The 25,000-nt window shown below is 39.4% G+C and overlaps 1 protein-coding gene across 1 annotated transcript in view; it reads right to left on the bottom strand.

Moving 5' to 3' along the window:
• Window positions 1-25,000, bottom strand: part of LOC122816739 — a 1,006,513-nt gene that overhangs the window by 602,072 nt on the left and 379,441 nt on the right. The window contains exons 19-20 of the mRNA XM_044089733.1: window positions 11,655-11,825; window positions 5,440-5,648 (exon numbers count right to left, since the gene is read on the bottom strand). Coding sequence (XP_043945668.1) covers window positions 5,440-5,648; window positions 11,655-11,825 — 380 coding nt within the window. The remainder of the gene's footprint in view (window positions 1-5,439; window positions 5,649-11,654; window positions 11,826-25,000) is intronic.

Here is a 25,000-nt window from a genome sequence, read left to right as displayed (position 1 = left end):
TCAGTGCGTACGTCATGCATTCTATCGACACATGTGTCATTACCCTTGCACCTGCTACTGTTGCATGTACAGCTATATCGTATTTGCTGAGGTCACTTATTTTGCATCAGTCATGGTTGACACTACGTATGGATCAATTTTTGGGGTCCTGCAATGGACACCTATATTCATGTTTAAAGTGTAGAACATGCTGGAATGTCACTTTCAGGCCAATGGTTTGGAAAGCAGCGGTTTATTCACCTTTCGTGCATGTCTGTTTGTCTACCCATATTAGCTATGCCGTGGCCTATTTATGTACATATGTCATATCTACGGGACATATGTTTGTTGTGTATACATATATACATGTACAGTCCTCATTTCATAATTTGCTTTGGTTTACATCTGTGGATTATGTGTATACACATATACCTATATCCATACCATACCTTTCCACTGTACAGATTGTCGCAGAATGTACAGCTGGTTGCCTCTTTATCTTCGGTGTGTTTTTCATAACCTTGTGTCTATCTGGCAATGTAGTGGCATTTCACTAAAGACTTACGTTGGGAAATACTGACAAGCAGTTAAGGTTACGACTGCATACCCTTCAGAGAATCCATGCTACTGACACACCCGTTATTCTATCCACTTTCTATGTTTGTTCTGGCACATATCTGGGGTTTGTCCCTATTTGTACTGGTAGTTTGCATGCCTTTGTCCGGTTTCATACTTTATGGGGTTAACAGGTTTGAGCCATGTATATCTAACATGGGGGAAACAGCATTCATTTACTATGCTGTGAGCGGATCACACACGCACAGGAGCACTTGCATTTACATGTTGTGGGTTACATCTGTTTATTAAATGTGTGCTTGCGTGGCCTTTCATACTTCTGACCGTAGCACTTACTTATCTCTAGTCCGGTTTACGGACTGGTGTGAAACACACGGTTCACCTTTACGTATTTAACTGTGTGCACAGCACGAAAGCATTCATTACACTTTACAGGGATATCTGCAGTGGTCGTAGGTCAACTGGGACTGCATTCATGTTGGACGGATGCCGGAAACAGTCATCTGATGCTGTTCTGCCTCATTGATATGCATACCCATAGTACTTAGCTACATCAACATATGCCTCACTGCTTCACTTACAACACAGGCATCCATTCCCCTGCTGTGGGAAATGCGGTACTACATATTACACATTCCGTATTGCCTACTGCTGTGGACCCCAGCTGCATTGTTAATCACTCCGAGGATATGCAGAACACCAGAGCATATAGTCGTATCACATACACATGTCTGATTGTCAGGGTGTTCATGTAGTGATCTGGGTATGGGCTTGTCCGCCTGGTGAACGGAACTTCCCTGGCCGAGTTCAAATGTCAGATGAAGCATGTGGACAGGGAGCTTCTCCCTATTATGAACATTTTACCTGTATTTATAGACACAAGTGTTTGGGCACCTATCAGGAGCTTATTCTGTTGGCTGTAAATATTATGGGTGGGGTTGTTATGGTCCATACTCCACGGTGAGGGGGGGGGGGGGTTCCCATTCACATTTGACTATTACCTGTCTTCATTCATACGGGGATAATTTTCTTGGACATGTTGTGACTACAGGAATGCAGCTGTACATTACACAAATGTCATGGGTTGTTACTGTACATATGTACGGTCCATGCCTCTCGAGGGGGGGGGGGGTTCCCATTCACATTTGACTATGACCTGTCTTCATTCATACGGGGATAATTTTCTTGGACATGTTGTGACTACAGGAATGCAGCTGTACATTACACAAATGTCATGGGTTGTTACTGTACATATGTACGGTCCATGCCTCTCGACCTCTTTGAGCAACAGATCTGCGCAAACCCTACATGATGGGGAGAGTAAGGGGGACACATTTTAACTAGTTTCCTTACAAGCTTATAACGTTGATAGAATACTAGGTTTTGCATTGTCATGACTCTTCTGCGGGATGTGGAGTGTTATACTTAATGCTCATTATTTCGTGACATCAATCCACACCTATTTACTGGACAGACACAGGTTGTCAGAGGCACACAACACTATGAGCCAACACTCTGGTCATTCTGGACAGTTGAGTGATATGGTACGAACCTCTGTGATACACTGTTGTGTTCTGGCACAGCAGTAGCTCGGCATTAGGGACAGATGTCGGGACGTGCTGGCAGATAGTTGAGTTTCAGACTTCATACTCTGGACATTAATGCCATTGTGCAAACTGTCATTCTATGATATATGTATGTTTATCCATCCACATGGATATATTCCTGCTTGCACCTGTTATACATTCTACGGATCTCACTCCTCTGAGCTCTCCATACTCCTGCTCCTCTCTACCCTTCAGCTTAACCAGACTTAGCTGACACTCACTTGACTCCAAGTATGTCATTGTTGTAAATTTCTGTATTAGCACTACAAACTCTGGATTTGCACTGTCTTATTATGCACATGTTATGCCTGTATATTTCCTGACTGCATGCCTTTTACTCTTGTATTTTACTTTTAACATTATGTAGCCTTTATTTCCTTCTATTGCTTGTGGAGCTTTTCTACCCGGGCCTCCGCTGTTACTGGGCACTTCTTCGCCCGGTGGACTTCCCGGGTACTCAGACTGCACATACATGAATAACTTCTAACAGCTATCTTTGCATATTGTACCTGCTGTTGTACCTTTGTCTCACTTGTAGTCACGGCTCTGTCCAGATATGTAGCGCACACAGGTTGTCAGGTATGGTCGGTTACGCCGGCACACACTAGGTATCCCTAACACTTCATCAGGGTTCTCCTGTTAATGTCGGGTGTCTTCCTCACCCTTCTGCTGTTTGCCACTATGCGAGTGTGCGATATATTCTCCCGCATATTTGTGTGGGGACACGTGCATCACAGGAAGGTGTTTTATCCTAGGTACTGGGTTATGCATGACCACTCAGGTCTGGACAGTGTCTTGGACCTGTACTTCACATTCTGACTTGTGTCCAGATATGTACAGGATTGGACATCTTGTCGTCATACCCATTGTACTATTTACACAGGTTACTTATCCCGTAAGGGATATTCCAGAAATTGGACCATTCCACACAGAAACGATATCGAAATGTATTTTAGCTTTATGAAAATGTGCAGGGGGTTTAACATGCAGGGAATACATGGTTTGCTATCCTGACACTGCCTAGGGTGACAATACCTACTACATATGCGTAGGGGTCGGTATGTGTAGCTGTGTCTGCAACGGACCAGTGGGCCACGTACGGGTGGATTTGGTGGACGTTCTGTTACGGGGCTGGGTTGTGTGATGTGGAGGGTATGCTGGGTAGCCCATTATGCAGCCAGGTGTGTTGCATTTGTTATGGCCAGTTCCATTGGACCAACCTGTGGGTATGTGACGGTGACATATCTATACATTTTGATCGCACATTTACATGATACATATGTTTGTGGGATTGTGTTCTACACTATGGCCTGTCTGCTTGTCTTGCAGCTGTTTCTCCATGTGTTTGTGTTTATGTCCACTTCACCTGCTGCCCCCTCCTATACCTCTGGTTCACCTTTTCTGCATACGACACAGTATCACCTTTGCAGGTTTTACCATTACCCATTCACCCCTCACATGCAAATTACTCACATCTGATAGCTCACTACATTTGTTGTTGGGCCATGACATGGCCAGAGTAGCACACTGACTGCCCTACAGGTGTCGGGTACCTTTATGGTTGTGTGGACTACCCTGCCATGTTTGCTTCCCACGTGCTATACCTCACACACATAGGTACACGCCCATACTTCACTTTCGTTACTTAGTTGGTATACCCGGGTACTACCCGTTCGGCTGTGTCACATACTAGTTTGGCTTCTACCGATGACTCCCAGGATTTGCAGACCTGTTGTACTCACTGGGGGGATGGCACCTTTTCCGATGTCCATGCTATTCCTTCCACATAACTGACTGTTGTGGACAATGCCTCCCCACAGTCTACGGTACTGTTTCCACCTTTTCAATTGGCCACAATGTAACATTTGCGGTGGACACAACACACTTTCCACGCCGACACATACCCACGGTCAGTTCGGCAGATAGAACTTACAACTCTTGCCTATATCTATGCTTTAGTCTTGTAGCATTTCAGTGGTTTATTCTTTTTCTTATGACATTTATGTAATATACGTGTGGAGAACAACTGTTTAATGCCACTATTACATGACGTCTGAGGGATAATTATGTCCTATAATCTCTGCACATTTGCCATGTTTACAAGCTTGTGTCAGGACACATCTGGCTGCAGCGGTACTGTCGCTCGCAAAGTGAGACAGGTGGTATTCTTAGTCGATGGTATGGGTCATACTGTTCCTTTCGGCCTACATGTGTCCTTATTGTTGTAGCTGTTTCTATGCTCCTGATTCGTTTACATGTGTATTCTATTCCCTATCACATTTGTTATGTGGGATACATACATACCTTTTGTATGTGACTATTACATCCCTAGTGGGATATGATTCGGACATACAGTCACTACATATATCTATATTTCTCCTCGTGTATTTTGTTATGGACACATCTGCAAAGCTATGTACTCTCCCTCACATTATGGGTCACCTGGTGACCCTCTCCATTGGGCTGGACGTACCTCCTAGTGGCGCCCTAGCATATGATATGTTTCACTTCCACATGGTATAGCTATAAACACTACATTGGACCATGGGCACACGTTTTTTCTGTCATTTGTTCAAGGGTAGGGACCTGTTATTCCCTATCGTGCATTTGTGTGTGCTTCTTCATTTTCTGTTCGCAGGGACTATCTTGCATGCTTTGTATACGTTTCAGTCTCCACGGGCACTGATAGGTGCGAGTATTACTGCAGGCGGACTATACTACTCAGCAGTTTAGGCTGCTCATCGACAGCCGACATTGACACGCCTCCCTCCACAACTTCGGTACGCCCCATGCACTCACGCACGTTTCCTATGCACGTGGCTGTAGCGGCTGCACGCCTTCATTAATATGCATATTGTGCTACTACTCCATATATACGCCGCATGGCCGGTGCAAGCCTTACACCGGCCTTGTGCCGAGCTTCATGAATCCGGGGGCTAAACTCTTCAGCAACATTTCTTTTAGATCTGGTCTCAGCAAGTGTTATTGGGTGAAAGAACTGATGTAAAATATTATAATGAGCTATAAAGTGAAAATCAGAAGAAAGAAATGAAGAGAGACAGAAGGAAGAACAGAATAAGTAATTAGAAAATATGTAACAGAAAGTTATGAAAGTAAAACAGAAGCATGTGAACATAGTGCAGTTAAACAGTTTTCAGTACATATTACAAAAAAATATCTGCTTGATGCCTTTTTAGTAGATTTAAACAACTAAGCAGCAAGGTGGAGACTGGATCCATAATGACAAAAAAATTGTGTTTAACATTGTGGTACTTACAATTCCTTAAGTGAATCACATGGTATATTGGAAGGTATGTATTTCAGCGTTGTTATACTGATGCTGTGAAGGACCAGAGGTAGTCTATGTTGTGTCCATATTTTATAATCCTGTGCTGTGAAATGCAACATACTGCTTCTGAGCTGTTCCAATGTCTTTGTTAGCATAACATCACTGACATCTTTGCTTATATCAATGGTCGTGTTGCTCTAATTGAGGAAAAAAATGACAGGAAAATATTTAGAAAGTTGAGAATCTTTGCTTTTCATCTAAATGAATATATACTGATTCACATTTCTTTGACTTCTATTTCAGTTTGTGTTTTAAAACACATATCTCTAGTGGTATGATCTGGTGACACTGCTGACTTATTTGGTCATCTAGCATTCGACAACTTGTTAACACAGAGAGAATAAAAAAGGACAGTGCGTGTGCCATTGTTACAAGTACTAACCTCAGAGTTGCACAGGGACACTTGATACACATAAACTAGCTATATTTTTTAGCAAAGTTGCGTATTAGCATGTTACATATATTTTTCTTAAATGCACTTCTGGGCTTGCCTAAGGACCCTTTTCAACCATGACCCATACTAAAGACACAGAACTCCACTAAGATACTCATTGCAACTGTCCTAACAAACTACTGCATAGAATAAGATTTATTTATTTATTATTTTACATTTGTTGACTGGGATTGTCTGACTGAGCTGAAGAGCCCTTTTTCAGCGGAGGCCCGGGGAGAAAAGCTCCAACATATTAAACAATTTTCATTATAAATTTGCATTAAACAACAATATTATAGGATTATTACAAGGGATTAAGTAGCAATACAATGTTATACAGTGTCAATAATCATGAGTATAGCAAAGCTCTTTCAAGATGTATAAAAAGAAATATGTCATTAAGATTAATATAGTTTTTGGGGTAAGTGGTTACAAAAGCCCAGTTTTTTCATACTGTAGTTGCATGAAGGCAAGACAATTACAATAGAATGTAAGTCTATGAGGTGATTTGCTTAATAGATTTTAGAAGACAGTAGAAAGAGCAGTCAAGGAAGATTAGAGAGAGCTAGTGAGAAGAGTGAGTTAAGGGCAGAAAGTAGATTAAGGTATGAGAAGTAGAGGATGTTTAAGGAGGGAGAGTGCAGTGGCAGGACCAGTGACTTTTAAAGTGCTCTTTGGTTGTTGTTGTTTGTCTTTCGGCTTTTTCCCGGTAAGGGGTTGCCACAGCGGAACTCTGGTCCGCTAATGATTGGCAGTAGATTTTTACGAAATGCCGAGGTGCCAGCTCGACGCCCAACCTTCAACAAAGGCACACCCAGTTATGCACGCATGTCTTTCGAACGCTACCCAACCGCGGGGAGGACATGCAGACTCCATACAGAAGGCACTCCCAAGCCACGCCGAGAATTGAACGGGAGAACCTCTTGCTGTGAGGTAACAATGCTACCACCGTACCACCACTGCAAACTTAAGTGCTCTTTGGTGGAGGTCTTAAATTGTTTAGGATGTGTAAGTGTCCTGATTTCTAGTGGGAGCCTATTCCAGGCAATAGTGGGGTGATAGCTGTACATGTTACGTCCAAATTTAGACTTAGTTTGTAGATTTGTAGTAGGTCTTTGATTAAGCTGAAGAAAACTGAACTTGAGGTTTGTACTTTTTAGCTGTGCAACTTGAGAGATATTCAGTGTTATACTGATAATTATACAAAGAAGCATAATTATTCATACGTCTGTAAATGTTTCAACTGAACAAGCACTCAGAAAGGAATTTCTTGGTGACATGTGAAAGCTCACATTTGGCTGAAAATGTTTTTCAGACATTATTTGACTATGCTGCACAGTTTCTAAGATATGAAAATGTGTTTTGGAAACTTTAGATAAAATTATAATTCTAGGTTTGTTTACATTTTAGTATATTTCAGTACTGATGTAAAGACTGCAAATGCATTGGTTATCACTGTAAAGAACACTACTTATTGAATAGTACTTTTTAAACTTGATTTTTAACTTTGGTGAACCTTATCTTTAGATTTAATGAATGAAGGGGGAAGATTTAGCATTTACCCTTCAATTTCTTAAGTCAAACAATAACAAGCGTAATCGGTCTGCTGCATTTGTGTATGTAACTGAACTCCTAAGTTATAGTGGCTGCAGTCTATTGGTAGGGTGACTGTTTTTGCTTCCTGTTATTCAGTTCCTCTCTCTTCTTACACTGCTTCATTTTATGTTTGGGGAGTTTATACTTTTACTTTCCTCGGGTGACTATTGCTTTGTCTTTTTGGATGCTTTACACTGTGCTTGATCAAGTAATTTACTTAACTTTGAGTTTTTAGTGCTTTTATTATTTCTAAAATGTATTTAGTTTGTGCCACAGTCCTAATTAACTGCTTCATTCTATTTATTTTTATTATTAATATTTTTATGCAGATTTAGTAATGCATTTGAGATGGGATTTATATGTCTTGCATTTGATGTTGTTTGCTATTGATTTAATAACTTTAGGTTCTGTTTTTGTAGTATTTTTGCACTTGATAGTTTTACCTTTTTAAATGATTTTTCAAGATGGTGGCAGTTTGCTGGATTTAAAGTTCATAGGAGCTCATAGGCTGGTACTAGGCTATCGGCCCTAGGGCCTATACAAGCCTAGCCATAACAATTCCCTGGCTATTTCTTCCTACAATATTTACTTCCCTGGACCCCTGTCTAGCAGGGCGACTGATGTGATCCCTGGGGTGAATTTCCTATCTCCCATCCAATCATCAAGGATCTTTTTGAAGAGGGCCAAAGAGGTGCTATTCCAGTGTCTGGGGAGTATCTATGTCAGGAACCTATCCCTCAAGCATGTTTTGCTCATTGTGATGACAAGGTTTAGATTCCTAGAGCATGTGGCTCTGAGGGATTGGGATTTCTTTAAGTAGAGCATGGCCAGCAGCTCTGGGTTTGACATGGCCTTGTATGTTAAGCAGAGTTCACCTCTGAGTAGAAGATATGCGACAGAGTATAGCTGGAGTTTTTTTAGACGGTCAGCATAAGGCATCTACTTTAGGCCTGTGATTCTTTTAGTGAGGTATTTCTGCGGCCTTTCCAGTTGTTGCAGATGTCTTGAGAGGTACATACCAAACAGAGCATTGTATTCTATAATGGGTCTAATGAGGGATGAGTACAGTGTGCAATGATCTCCTTTTTTCTGGATGAAAACCCTTTGTGATGAGATGTACCACATTGAAGCATTTCCTGACTGTTGTGGCGATGTGGTTATCGAAGGTGAGGCCGCTGTCCACCTGTGTCCCTAAGTCTCTTATCACACTTTTGGTGTTTAGTGTACTGCCACCTATGTGGTAATTCACGGGTACATGTTTTTTCCAAAGGGGATAACTATACATTTCTTGGCATTGAGCTTGAGCTAATGGCTCTGGCACCAAGCATCTCTTTCTATAAGGCCCTTTTATAGAATATCCACATAATTTGTAACAATGTGAGGTCCGAGTGGACTACAATAAAAGATTGGATGTACAGGTAGCTAGAAATATGACTGGGCAGATTACCTTGCCCATTAATTATTTTAATCTGATTGTGTGTGTGTGTGTGTGTGTGTGTGTGTGTGTGTGTGTGTGTGTGTGTGTGTGTGTGCATGTGTGCGTGTGTGCGTGTGTGTGTGTGTGTGTGTGTGTGTGTGTGTGTGTATGTATGTACATGTGACTAGTGTGTGTGTGTGTGTGTGTGTGTGTGTGTGTGTGTGTGTGTGTGTGCGCATTCTTTAAACCTACAATAATATAACAGTTAATGACATGAAAAACAGATCACAGACCTATGCATAGCTACTTTCACACATAACTCCATTTTATTTTATCAAGAGAGAGCGAGTTATCAAAATGCTCTTTTAACAACCGATTTTAAGAACAAAACCTGACTATTAAATGTCAGTCGAGAATAGAAACATCCACGGGATTCTATAAGTATAGCTACAGTGGATATAAAATGTGTACACACCCCTGTTAAAATGCCAGGTTTTTGAGATATAAAAAAATGAGACCACAACAAATCATTTCAAAACTTTTCCCACCTTTAATGTAACTTATAACCTGTACAATTCAATTTAAAAACAAATCTGTTAGGGGCAAACATGTAAAAAATATAAAACATACAATAAGCTGGTTGCATAAGTGTGCACACCCTTAAACTAATACATTGTTGTGTGTACACACACTTAAACTAATACTTTCTTGAAGCACCTTTTGATTTAATTACAGCATTCAGTCTTCTTGGGTGCACACCTGCCATTGTCCAGGTGTGTACCCAGCAAAGTATATACAGAGATTTTCAAAACAAATTATGTATTTTACAGTTAATCACTGAATATCAGAAGTATGAAAAAGAGTGAGTGGTATACAGTAGAATGTGATATTGGTGGGGGGGGTGACAACCAGGAAAATTGAATGAGCTATAGATCTCATGTGTGGGGGGTTATCATAAGATACATAAGATATTTCTGCCAAATAAAACAATGGGTTTGAAAAGCAAAATTATCCTGAATGTTGATCATACCAGAAATAATAGAGTAAGTCACTACATAACAACCATTCTCCAGTGAGATGTGGTACAGGTTGCAGTTAGGTGGTTGTAAAAGTGTAATGCAAAAAGAAAAAAATGAAAGTTTATGTATGCTTAGTGACTACAATTCAGTGAAAAATGCTTAGATATGAATAAAGATTGAGAAGAAAATTACCTAGAAGCATAGCTCTCAACTAAATAGGGACAAATCTCAACAGAATCAGGGAGAAATCCAGAAATAATCAGAGACAATCAGGGACACTTTTTAAAATATCAGTCCTGCTAACTTGAGATGTTAACAGAATAAGAAAATGAAAATTAATATACATTTTCTACAGTAAAAGAAGTCTGTAACTCTAATTATTGTCATTATTTATTAAGTGCAATGCACCACCATGTCTCCAAATGTCACCAGTTTTTGGAGGGTTAAGAGGGACAGAGCTAAAATTTGTGTCAAAATCAGGGATGTCCCTGAAAATCAGGGACAGCTGAAAGGTATGCCTAGAAGTCATATTCAGTAAGAGGCTAAATCATGAAAACAACCTAAATGGACAGTTGCAAATATTAGTAGGATACTAAGGTACATGCTTCAGGGTATTGCAGAGATACTGTGATTATCTCTCCATTGTACAGGGTGCAGGCATTGCAAGACCATATCAGGAGTGCAGTGTCTTACCAGTGGCCATAAAGTGGAAAAGATAGTAGCCTGGTAGAAAGTGTGCAGCAAAGAATTAACAAAATGGTAAATGGAATGGAGGGTTTGCAGTCTGAGGATATAGTTATCCAAGCAAATATGCCTACACTGCAAGAGAGAGACAAAAGGAAGGACATAAGATACAGACATGTTACAATGTCTTATAACATGTTTTAGAAAGAAGAGAGGAAGTAGTCAGACAGGGAGAAAAGGGCATGGGTAGTAACTGGGAACAGGGAAGACAGAAGACAGACATATAGACATACTTCTGAATCAAAAGAACTGAGAAGATGTTAAAATGTATTCCTTGTGCTGTGGTGTAGGGCAGATCAAAAAAGAGGTTCAAAGATGCCTAGAACAGAGCAAAGGCAAGATATGCAGATTTGAGGAACAGTTACTTTTAAAAGTCAGAAATTCTTGAGTAGATCGAGCAAATCATAGATTTATCTGGTGGCATCTCAAGGTGTTTAGATAAGTCAGCTGGTTCCTACTAAATGCAGAATTTACCACTGCTGTTTTTTCTTGTCTTGCAAAATGTCCATTTAATGTAATGTACTTTGTTTTGAATATGAATGGCAGTGTTAGAGTTAGGAAGGGTAGGGGGATTTTAGGTTTTCATAGTGAACATAAGCTACTTTATAGGGTAGAGATAGGGTTCTACGCAGGATAGTTAGCTTAGTGGTAATGCACAAATCAGGGTGGTGGGAGTTAGTAACATGAGCAAGTGGCAGCAGGGAAGATTGTCATGTAGTTGATGGCACGCAAGCACTTGCAATACATCAAATAAAACACTGCCAGCTGGATATTAAGGGAGTAAGAAAAATGTTTTATTTCTCCCCAGTGGTTTGGGTAAAAAGCCTTTAAAGTGAACAAACCAAAAACAAACTCAAGTCGCAACATTTAAATGCCCTTGCGATGGAATGGAAATTCTGCCCTCTGCTGTTCTAAAAGCACAATTCACCCTTACCTGGGTAATACTGCTGTTTATCCTGTCCCAGTAAGCAGCCAGATCAGTGTTGCCAGGATCATCTGCAAGCTTTTTGAAGATTGTATTTGTGCTTGCAACACTGGTGAGTGCTCCAGATATTAAAGTTAAATCAGCTATTTGTGTTGCATTAAGCTGAGCCAGGTATTTGAACTAAAGGCAAAACAGAAAGAGAAAAAATATAGAAACCATTGTTATTTGCAATGCTGATGTTTTCTAGTTTACTTCTTTACTTTTTTCCTGAAATTATGAAAAATATTCTGCAAAAAGAATATCTAATCTTATAGATACTTTAACTTGTAATGCAACATTTATGGTGAATACAATGTTATTATATGATAGAGTTATAGTTCTCTCTTGTGAAGTGATTTATTGTCAAAAAAAGTTTCTGTAACTTTCTAAAGTGCAAATTACACAATTTGCTTTGTACATTCTTATTTCTGCATACATTTGTGATTATAGTTGACAAGAATATTAGCTGTTATGCTTTCTTTTATCCGCTGTGCGGGAACACTGATTTACACTTATTTAAAATGAGATTCCATGTACATGAGTTAAAGTTCCAAAAGTAATACTCTTGAATATTAAGAGCAATTTTCACTCATTTTCATAATTCTTTTAATTTTTTATAGTTCTCCTAGTACAGCATACTCAATAAAGCAAGCTGGCAGTAAATATAAGAAGAAATGCTAATCATGTTGAATAAATATTATAGCCTAAAATGCCAAATTCCATACAATCCTATGATTTTCCCAGTACTCTTATCTCTCTACATTTTTCAGTGTTTTCCAAGAAGAATTGAAAATCTGTGTCACCATCCATGAGGTTCTCATGGCTGACTAAATCACACTTAATGTTACGTTATGTTTTTTTTTTGGAAAATGCAGATACACAACTTATGAAAAGGCTATTGTGTCACATATATTATAAATGCTCAGTCAGATCATATACATTTTAAAGTGATATTCCATTTTCACACTAAGTGGCTTTATAATATTCTTCTTTGAATTTCATCTTATTCTTCCATTTGATTACATTCTATATTTCATTTTTGCTTTTGTAATTCGTATGGGTATGCGTGAATGGGCGTACCTTCATTGAAGGTTGTGCGTCAGAGCTGGCAACTCAGCCCGTAAAAATCTACTGCCAATCATTAGCGAACTGGAGTTCCGCTGTGGCGACCCCTAACCGGGAAAAGCCGAAAGACACAAAAAATCGTATGGGTAAATAAACATAAAATACTACAGTAGTCCTCTGCTGTCTGCTCAGCCTACACATAAATCAGTGGTAGTGCTCAATCCCCCACTACAAGCTGCACAATTTAAAGTGAGTGTCTAAAAAAAAAGGTCATAATGCTAGCATTATATTTATCTCTGTGTGTATGCATATAGGATACAAACATAAGTATACACACACAACTCTCTCTTTCTCTCTCTCTCTTTCTCTCTCTCTCTCTCTCTATATATATATATATATATATATATATATATATATATATATACATACATACAGACATATCTAACATTTTAGCTATCTATATATAATATATACTATATAATATATATATATATATATATATATATATATATATATATATATATATATATATATAAAATCACTATGGAATACTGAAATTCTACAATCCCAAGACTCTAAATCCCAAGGACCAGAATCTCAAGATTGTGGATTCTCAAACATTAAAAAAAAAAAATGTAAAACATCCAACAAACTATTCTAGCCTGCTTGCCCCCCACACCCCCTGCAACTTAAATATACCAACTCCGAGATTGCACTACAGTGGAGTGAATGGCAAAGTTCACATTCCGCACTGTACAGCAATCCCCATTCACTACTTTTGAGATTCTGCAATCTCGAGATTCTGTTCCTCAGGATTTAGAGTCTTTGGATTGTGGAATTTCGGTATTCCATATTGATCCCATATAATATATATATATATATATATATATATATATATATATATATATATATATATATATATAAAATAGCCATATATCTGTTTATCTCCCTATCTATCTATATAGAATAAAGTCTAGTGACAATGAGTAAACGACCAAAATACTGACGTTCACAATGTTGACCACAAAAGGTTGACACTACAAATGTTGACATTCTACTATGCATGCACCGTGCAAAAATCTCAGTGCATGCAAAAGAAAAGTTTTAATAGAAAAAATATCATTTTTAACGCATTGCATCCTGATACCACTCAGTGAATTATATATACTAACTCCGAGATCGCACATGTTGGAAAACGGCCATATTTCCCAACCCCAATGATCTGTGTAGTTGATTAAATTTTGTTGGCTAAACAGATGTCAACCAAAGGGGAATTTGATGATATTCATTCCTCCACCCCAAACACACACACACACACATGCAGACACACACATACACACACACACACACACACACACACACACACACACACACACACACACACACACACACACACACACACACACACACACACACATGCATACCCTATTTACTTATATTTCAAACAAAGAGCATATAGGAGCAAACCAGACCAACACTAGTAAAACAAAGTTCCACTGTGTCGGTAAAAAAAAAAAAAAGACTGCAACCCACCCCAGATGAAGGCATTATACAAGATATACTAATTACACTTAAAAGGCATACACATGTTACAAAACATTGGATTTTATATACTCAGTGACTCACAAGTGATCATTAATGCATTCAGATCAATAAGCCAGACTTTGCTAGCTGAAGATATGTCACATTTTACTCTTTCTTGGGAAAGGGTTGAGAGCGTGGCCTAATGGTTAAGGTGTTTGCCTTACAAACGCAAGGTACAGAGTTTGTAATTGGCTAGGCTTAAAATGGCTCACAAGGGCAGTTAGCCTAGTACTAATCTATGAACATATTCTTGATTATACCATTACTAGTGTGGTAATTGTATAGTTGAAAGTTAGAATGATGGAACATCTATATGACCTTAAAGGATAATTTACATATCTTTCATGCTTCTTCATCAAGAAAAGTTTTGAACTGTTTTCTACAGTTCAAAACGCTGTTTTGCTAGGGTCTTACTGGTTTGATCCTATATGCCTTTGATGTATTGGCAACTGGTGGTGGAAGCCAATAGACCCCCTGGCTTGAATAGTTATAGTTCCCCTATCATTCCTTTTAAGCTCAATTTTTTATAATGTTTATTAAACCCATCAGGTATAATTTAAAGTATTTTTTTATTCTATAAGACATATATCCTAGATTTTAATCTCGCTCTACATTTTCAGTGTTTTCCAAGAAGAATTGAAAATTTGGGTCACCATCCATGAGGATATCATGGTTGGCTACAGGATGTTGCACCTATACAAAGTTAGTTGTGTTGATGCATTTTTGTTAGGATGCTATGAATGAATTATCTTGAATTTTACATGTTTGTTTATTAGTATAATTTATTATTTATTCATATGTGCTCCCCTAAATATATTATTGTGAAAAATGGGAAATGTGATGTTACTTTAGGTCATTATTTAACTGGAATTGATTAGAGTATATACATTTGTTGTGTAAGTTCAGTTTTCTGATGTAGGCCTGTGCATAGGATGAAAATGCAGTGATTACATTAACGTTCATGTGCTGTGATATTTTATCTACAATAAATAGTGGTGCTTGCTACTGCTGAATTTTTTTTTATTTTTATACTTGATACTTCTATAGTGCTTTTTTAGTCATTTTTGAGTTTTACTACTAGCATAGGTTTGCAGTTGTGTTACAGCTCTGCTTTGTTTCCTCCTTTTTTGTGTTTTTGAGTGAATGAAAAATGGCTTTAAGGATTCATTTGCATATCTTCCATGGTGCTTTACTCAAGGGAAGACTTATTTACTGGGCCTTAGCATCTCCTCAATCCTAGGACCAGAGAATGATGCCTTAAAGGGGACTAATGAACTAGCAACAAAACAATCATTCTAGAACGGCTGGCCAGGATACTTAACTACATGTAATGATGTATAATGGTGTTAACATGTACTTAATGCTGTTTCACTTCTCCTTCTCAATTTGTTGCCTGCAATGTTTCTGGTGTCCATCAGGAACTTTATTGACAGGTTACTCCCACACTATCCCCTGAGATAACCAATGGATATTTCATCATATTCCTCCCAGCTGACACTTGGGTGCCATGTTCTGATTTCAGAACTGGGGTCAGTCTTGACACAGATTGACATATTGTACTGCTGTGGTTGGTACAACATGCAGCCAAATGGCTTTCATTCTAACAAATGATTGTATACTCTGTTTTTCCATAACGAATTGTTTTCACTATGTTTTCTAAAAAAAATTGAAAACACACTTTTTCCCACTTTTCATTTTTCACATTTGCCTGTGCAGATTGAAGAAGGCATCATTTTCTAACTGTGATTTATGTTGTTGCACCTATTACACATCTAATTTTAATACTGTTTCTCTAAAGATAATCCACTGAGTATATGCATGCCCTTTTCAGAAGAGATATGAAAGGTAATCACATCAAATATAACAGAGTTTGTAAGCACAACAAAGTTTTTGGTTTAAAAGCCAGCATCTTGCACTTGTTTCCCGCCTTTCCTATAACTAGTCTAGTCCAGACACAGATTTGCTGTATCCAGGACCGTTTGTAAGCTTCTGAGCCCCCCAAGCCTTTCTGTGTTAGAGGGAAGCCTTCTAGCTTATCAGTGGGAGTGTAAGCACTAGGTAGCCTGTCTACCACAAGAAGAGTGGTTTCTGGCCCAGAAATGATAGTTTACTGGCTGTTTGAGCAGTTTCTCCATCTCCTTCAACTTTCTGGTTTAAAAGCCTGCATTTTCACTTGTTTTCCACCTTTCCTGTAACTAGTCTAGTTCAGATACAGATTTGCTGTATCCAGGATTGTTTGTAAGCTTCTCAGCAGTTCCAAAAAGTCTGCTCTTCAATTTTTTCCCTTAGATCTTTTAGGTCTCTCCTCTCCTGCACTTGTACTAGCTTATTAATCAGGCATACCAGACTTGTTGTAGCAATTATTGTAGCACACAAAAGTGCTACCAGCACTAAACTTTCTACAAGGAGACAGTTCCAGTACTTATTATTAATGCCCACTCCCCAGGCGTGTCTAAAGTGCAGTTCCCTGTGCTTTCTCCTATTAACCTGGTGAACTTGGGCATCTTGAGGCAATGTAGCAACGGCCTCATGTACACTGACAACCCTCTCCTCTTACCTCCCAACCCTCAGACTTGCAAGAGATGCACTTATAATTCCAAATTAGAAGCCAAGCACTCTCCAGCCAAGACCAGAATAGCTGGCCAAGAGGAGAAGGTCAACACTTGCACCACAACACATGGAACACATAGCCCTCCAGAACACACATCAGCACTACCTTCCCATAAAAACACAAACCACACACTCATCGCAAAAATCAACCCAAACAGCAAAGACCTCCAAGGCAGAAATGCACGTGACCACCACAACACAACATTAATCACGAGACACATAACTCTCCTAAGCGGGGTGCCACTCAGCCAAAGCGCCTAAGGTAAAACAGCATGCCCAACACACTAATCATAGTTGACTCAATAGTGAGGAACACTGATGTCCCACTCACTAGGCTGAAAAGGAGAAAGTAACAGTCAGCTGCCTGTCAGGTGCCAGGATCCATCACATAATGCATGCACTCAGGTCCCTCAACAACAGGTACAAATATGACTCTGTCATTGAAAATGTGGGTGTGAGTGACCTGAGATGTATCTCCCTAGACTACATGAAAAGAGACATGGAAGAGCTCTCTGATTATGTACCTCAGGCAGGTATGACTCCAGCCCTGACAGCCTCCTACCATCACCCAGAATGATACCACTGTACAAGCAAAAAATGATTGATTTCAACAATTGGCTAAGTTTCTGGTGTCATTCTAAGGGGATCCAGTATCTGTCTGCCTGGGATGACACGATTGACAGACCTCAATGCTTTGCCAGAAATGGCCTGCATCCATCACCCCTGAGCTTTTGGATACGGGCCAAGGCTCTTGCCACTCCTATAGTGCCTTTTTTGGAAGTGTGTTCCAAAGACCAAATTAGCACTGTAACGACTACAAACAAATGCAATCTGATGGTCATGCTGCTCAATGCTAGTAGTCTAAATCTCAAAATGCACTCGCTCGAAGCACTCCTTAAAAAGGAGAACATTAACATTTGTGCTATAACAGGTTCAAGGCAGCAGAAAGCACCCCTGCACTACCAGGCTATAACTCATTCCACACCTTTCAGCCCCAGAACTTGGACCAAAGCTCCAAAGGTGGTGGTGTTTCCATATTCATAAAGGATGTGCACACCTCCAGACTGGTAGCCCAACACAACACATCAGAGATACTTCAGGTGCAGCTAACATTGGGTAAGACAGCAATTCTGGTCGTAATCTGCTATAGGTCCCCAACCATGTCCCAAGACTCAGACTCCATGTGCCTAAGCACCCTGGAGAATATTAGGGTCCAACCTAACACTCATACTGGGTGACTTCAACTTCCCCTCCATTAACTGGGAAAACTACTCACATACCTATACACTTACCCAATGTTTCAAGGAGGTAGCAACATCCTTGACCTGGTCATTACTAACATGGGCGACCATTGCTCTACACTAATACCCAACTCCTCCCTGGTTAGATACGACCACAAACTAATCACCTTGGACCCCCCCCCCCCCTGCAAAGGCTACCACCATGAAAAACTTCTCTAAAGCTAACTTTGGGATCCTAAAAACAAAAGTGGCTAACTTCATGGCACCCATGCAAATGGAGAATAGTTGGATGACCGCCGACTTATTCACCAATGCACTGTATGAACACATAGACAAATGCATGGATCTCGCCATAGCCAACAGAACCAAGACTCTCTCCTCCAAAAAAAGGAAGCCAATCTGGTGGTCCGCTGCCATAAACAAACTCTACAACAGAAGGAGAAAACTGATGTGGAATAAGGTGAAGTCCCAAGACTGGAAAAACTCCCTTATCAGCCACAACAAAAAGTTGAGATCCATCATCAAATCCTCTAAAGCTAGCTATGAAAACAGAATTGCAGCAGATAGTAAATGCAACCACAAGACCTTCTATAGTTATGTAAAGAATCTCCTTGGCAATACCCAGATTTACTCTGAGCTACTGCACAATGGCACCACCTATACCGAGCCAACAGATATTGCCAGTATACTGGCCAACAGATTCAGTGCCAACATTATCCCTCTCTTCCACACTGAAGGACCAATCACAATACCAGTAGATTGCCAGGCACCCTGTATTACTGCTGCACAGGTTAAACAGCACTGTTCAAGGCCAATAATACAACTTCTATGGGACCTGACAATATCCTTGGCTGTGTTCTACATGAACTACAGAGTGAACTGGCACCTCACCTGTGTGCCCTGTTCCATCACAGCCTCACCTCAAGCTTTTCCCCTACTGAATAGCGCACTGCTACAGTCATCCCTCTGCACAAAGGAGGAGCGACTACAAACCGTGGGAACTATCGCTCCATTAGCCTAACAAGTCTGATATGCAAATCTATGGAACACATCATCATGGACCTAATAAACAAGGATATAGGAACTCCAAACTCTGGATCCCACACAGTTTGGTTTTGTGAATGGTAGATCATGCCTGCTCAACCTGGTCGACTTCTATGAGTCAGTCACCATAGCTGTGGATGAAGTCAAGGTGGTTCATACACCCTACCTTGATCTGGCCAAAGCCTTTAATACCATTCCTCACTCAGGAATCATAGAAAAACTCACTAAGCTAGGCATCAACCCCTATATCAACAGGTGGGTTGCAAATGGGCTCACAGATAGAACCTACAGTGTGAAAGTAGCTGACCCCAAGTCAGACTGCTGACCAGTCATGAGTGGAGTCCCACAGGGTTCGGTCCTGGGTCCTCTCCTGTTGGTATCTACTTCTCTGAAGTCCTGGCCAACATGAAGGGACTCTGGCTGACAAAGTTTGCAGACAATTGCAAGTTAGTAGCTATTATTAACTCCCCGATTGATGTTGACATCCTACAGAAAGGCTTCACTGAGACCGACAACCGGTGTCAGAACCATGGCCTTAAGCTCAATGCCAAAAAATGTGTCGTCATCCTCTTTGGGAATAACGCAGTTCCCATAAATTACCAAATTGATGGCAATCCACTGAACACAGAAGGTGTTATAAGAGATCTGGGGACACAGGTTGACAGCAACCTCCCTTTTGACCACCAAATTGCCACTGTGGTCAGAAAGTCCTTCTATGTGGCACATCTCATTACTAAGGGTTTTGAATCCAGGAAGAAAGAGGTCATTGCCTCCCTCTACTCTTCCCTCATTAGAAAAATCATTGAGTACAATGCTCCATTTGGCATGTACCTCACTAGACACCTGCAACAACTGGGGAGGCCGCAAAAGTACCTCACAAAGAGGATCCTAGGCCTTAAACACTTGTCCTATATGGACAGACTCAAAAAACGCTAACTATTCTCTGTCTCATATCACCTACTTAGAGGCGATCTCTGCTTGACTTACAAAGCCATGTCTGACCCAGCTCTGTTAGAAATGCTACATCTAAATAAATCCCAATCCTGCTGCACCACACACTCCAGAGACCTCAACCTCCTTACCACAGTCAACAGAACAAGCTGGAGGGACAGGTTCATAACCCAGAGACTTCCCATGCTATGGAATAGACTTCCCATACATGTCAAACAGAGCACCTCACTGGCCCTCTTCAAGAGAAATCTTGATGAGTGGATGGGAAATAGAAAATTCACCCCAGTGATCACTCCAGTGGCTTTACTCAACAGAGGCACTGGGAACTAAGGTTGGGTGGCACGATGCCAGGGTAATCCTATGAGCTAGGCTTGTAAAGGCCCCAGGGCCATTAGCCTAGTACACACCTATGAACCTATAATAGGTTTTGAGTGTTAGTTTAGTACATTGACAAACTAGTCGGGGGTAGTAAGCTGAGGTACATACCTATATGTGAAATATTCTGTTTTAGTGGTATTAAATAGATTTGGTGCTATGCTGATATTTATGGATGTAGTATGGGCTGGGAAGAGAAGTGAAATGGTAGTAAAGAGAAGGTTGTGACCAAATGATTATGATATGATATTAAATGAGAGGTTAGGAAGAGAAAAAGTAAGAGAGAAGTGTGGAATAGCAACAGTGTGAAACAAGGGTTTCTGGGGTAATAATTAGTTAAGGGGTTAAGTCTGGCTGTTGACAAAGTGGTTAGTTTAGTTGGAGGATTTATAGGTGAAGTGAATGAGGTAGTTTGAGATGAGAGAAAGTTAAATGGAAGGCTTTTTGTATAGTAGGAGCAAGAGAGAGGAGTAGTATAGTATGGTGAATAGAAGGGAGGTGTTTAATGAGTAAGCTGTTTGTGGGTGTGTGCTGGGATTAGTGCTTGGCCTATTGACAGTGATGGGTGTGGTTAAGTTAAAATAAATGTAGGAAGAGTGGGCATGGGTGGGAACTGGGGGTAGGGAAGGCGAGTGAAGTGTACCTGAGTGCAGCGAGGGCAAATGGAGCAGGCTGGAGCCTGACCACAGCTGTATTTGAGAGACTTCAGAAACTATCAGTAAGCTTTTATGGTTAAAAAAGATGACTGATATATGTTTGGAGAAAAAAGAAAAAAACACAGTGTGGCCACTGTTACTTGGGCTATAGTTAAAATTTTTTTTTATAGCCAAAACTAGCATATCGGTGTTCAGTAAGTGATAGAGAGAGCAACCTTTAGCAAAGGGGTGAGAAGGACAGATGATAAACTGTAGTTGCAAAAGAGGTCAGTAGTAATTGAAAATGAGCAGTGGAAGTGTGATAGGGAGAGCAAGAAAGTAAGATAAGGTCATGCAGAAACTAGGATTAAAAGTGAGAGAGCCAGAGAGCAAGGTGACAGTGAGGTAGCAGTGGACAACTTAAATCAAGCAATACAATGTGTTAAATTGCAAAATACATGCCAAATCCAGTGATTGTTTAAGTCACACAGTATGAACTTTCAGCAATAAACAAGCAGGATGAAGCATAAGGCATATAGTTGTACGGCAATAGTTTCCGCTTGCCATAATACATCTGCAACTCCTTTGTATAACTTAAAATATGCCACAGTTTATTACTTTGATGATGATATACACAGTATAAGTGTAGGTATATGACCTCTGGGTACTATGTCACTGGTTATGTTTTGCAAGTATGCCAAGATAATCAGACTAACCAACAACAGAAATTGCATGCATTACTGCATTTGAAATGCATAGGCAGCCTCATATTGATAACTGCAGTTAATTTGGTACAATTAACAATGCAATATAGAGTGAGACTGAATGAGTTTTCAAAATAAAATAGAAAAGCACAGCGTTTTCTACCTTTTAATATCACAAATGATGTTTGCCATTGTACAAATACACTGAGATCAGCTTTGGCACATCACCGAGTATATAGTGGTTACTGGGATAGAAAGAGAGTAGAAAGATGGAGCAGAACACCAAAGGAGGATTTTAAACAGCAAAAAGGATCACAAGAACCCAAAACCCATAATTCACGATATTGGAGAGTCTCGTAAAACAGTATGTCTGGAACCTGATCAAAGCTGTGTTTGAGATGCTTCAGAAACTATCAGTAAGCTTTTATGGTTGAAAATGATGGCTTATATATGTTTGGGGAAGAAAGGAAAAAACTCAGTGTGGACACTTTTACTTGTAATACAGTTAAAATATAATTATATAGCCAAAACTAGCATATGGGTGTGCAGTAAGATGGGGCTGGAACAGCAAACTTATACAAGCTGTATTGGTGTTACTGTAACCAGAAATGGGGGAAACAGAAGTGACTGATATTTTATGCTAATAATATTTAATAATAGCAATGGGGAGAAACAAACGTTGTTGCCTCACAGTAAGATGCTGTCCGGTTCGATTCTCAGCTAGAGCGTCTTCTGCGTGGAGACATGCGTGAATGGGCATACCTTCGTTGAAGGTTGTGTGTCAGGGCTGGTAACTCGGCATGTAAAAATCAATTACCAATCATTAGCGGACCGGAGTTCCGCTGTGGTGACCCCTAACCGGGAAAAGCCAAAAGACACAGCAGCAGCAATGGGGAGAAACAGAAGCGCCTGATATTTTAAGCTAATATTATGTAATAATAGTAATACTAATACTGTATAAAGCAGCCACTATTTAGTACAGATAATAAAAATGGCAGCGGAGGCAAGCTGGGAAAGGAATGTATAAGAAATGATAAAAATGTCTTGGTGATGTGCGGCTGATACTATGCTACAGATAAAAATCAAAAAACAAAGGCCTATAAAACTGACTAGTACTGTATACTGTATGTATTTTTTAGCAATTCTACTAATTTATTAAATAATTTATTGAATGATTTATTATATATTTATATATCTTTTATTAATAATTCGCTGCTATAATGCCACAAATTTTAGCTTAATTCTTATCTATGTTGCTATTACTTTAATATATTAACATTGTATACTAAGAGCCAGTTTTTTAATGTGTTACAGCATTTTAGAGGTTAAGTATGCAATTAAGTTATCAGCCTACTTGATTGGCTTGTTTGAATGTATATAAGCAAGTTTTTAATGTCATTTCTTATTCTAGTCTGATGAAGTGGATGATATCCGTGAAAGAGCTTGCTTGGTCTGATGAAGCAGATGATATCCGTGAAAGAGCTTGCTTGTTTTCCTTGGAATAAATTATTTTGTGACTTTTATTCAGCCGTGTGGAACCAGTGTGTTTTTACTAATCTGAGTTACAGATAAGCTGCAATTAAAAATAACTAATATGGCACATATGTTAGCTTAATTTAGGACAGTAGATCTGCCGTGGGAGTACTACTGTGGGTCTATATTAAATCAGAGAATGCTTAAAAAGCGAACTCTGATTTATCGACCCATGTAAGCGAAAGCTTACAATCCTGAACACTTGGAACAGTGATTTTTTTCCCAGGGAAAAAAATCGCTGCTCCACAAAAAAAATAAAAAAATAAATAAAAAAATAAAAACTTTAAAACATTACACATTACTTAAATATACCATCTCCAATATCGCACTACAGTGAGGAAAACGGCAAAGTAACAGAAGCGACCAAGCGATTTCTTTTCCAGGGAAAGAAATTGCTTATATGCCGTTTTGCTATTTTGCTGTTTTGTGCTTTCAAGTTCAATCAAGTCGCATTTGAAGGATTGCATCTTCCATTATATAATAGGAACCCTACTACCACTGGGTGAAGCTGTTGAGGTAGCTGCAGTAAAGATGTGAAGCTTGTAGCTTGTTGACTAACTTAGAGGAAACAACGGGAATGAAATCTTTTAATATCACAAATGACTTTTTTATCTGAAAAATAAGTACTCTAAGTAATATATTTAAAGAGGAGGAAGAATGTGTCACAAATGCAGGTATGAGTTCACTTTGTAATGAGAGCACAACTGCCTCTTTGGATGAAAGTCAGGTACTTCTTGTAGTGTGGCTGCAACATTATGTAGTTTGGGGAGGTGGAACTGCCATCTATATCTATATCTAGAAAAATGAGAAAGTAGGATAAATCAGTCAAATGCAATTGAACTGATTCAGAAATTTGGAATGTAATACTTCTGCTCATATGGTGAATAAGAAGGTAATGTAACTGAGACAAATGGAAGGGGCATAGAGGAATAGAGAAATAGACATGTGTTGTGGTTCAGGCATGTATAGTAACGAAGTTACATTATGCAGTCATGTTCCCCTGCCACTATCCCAGAATTTAAAATAAAAATATTTTCATGCAAGTACTTAACCCCTTCAGTAAAAACATAATAAATATGTACATATTCGGCTGCTGCTTTTATTAACAGAAGATAGTATTCACAGAAGTAATTTATATAGATGGAACATAGTTCAGCATTCCAATGTTTCTGACTGGTCTGGTGGTTCCAAAGTCAAAAAAGGTAGATGCAGACATGTTTACAAATCCACACACACACACACACACACAGTTACCATTCATTTCATCTATTGTCTTTTTATCTAATCACAAATCGTCCAAGAAAATTCATTGAAAACTCATGCTATCAAAAACACATTTCATAGAAAACTATACAAGTCTATAAATATTCAGTGCTGGTGTGGATTAAGACATATGAGTTGCAAACAAAGTTTGTCAAGCGCATAATTTATACTGGTGCTTGCTACTGCATTGTATCAATATCTTTAGGAAGATTTTGTCTGCGTACCAGCAATGATTCATGGTGTGTTATTTTCTCTTTTCTCTGCGTTTATGTGACTGTGGAGTTAGGATACATAAGTAAGGGTGGTTTGTG

The sequence above is a fragment of the Protopterus annectens genome, chromosome 12.part0 (assembly GCF_019279795.1).
Source record: "Protopterus annectens isolate FY-2018-M chromosome 12.part0, PAN1.0, whole genome shotgun sequence".
NCBI classification, from domain to species: domain Eukaryota; kingdom Metazoa; phylum Chordata; order Ceratodontiformes; family Protopteridae; genus Protopterus; species Protopterus annectens.
Note: the sequence above shows the minus strand (reverse complement) of the source record. Positions and strands in the feature narration are given on the sequence as shown.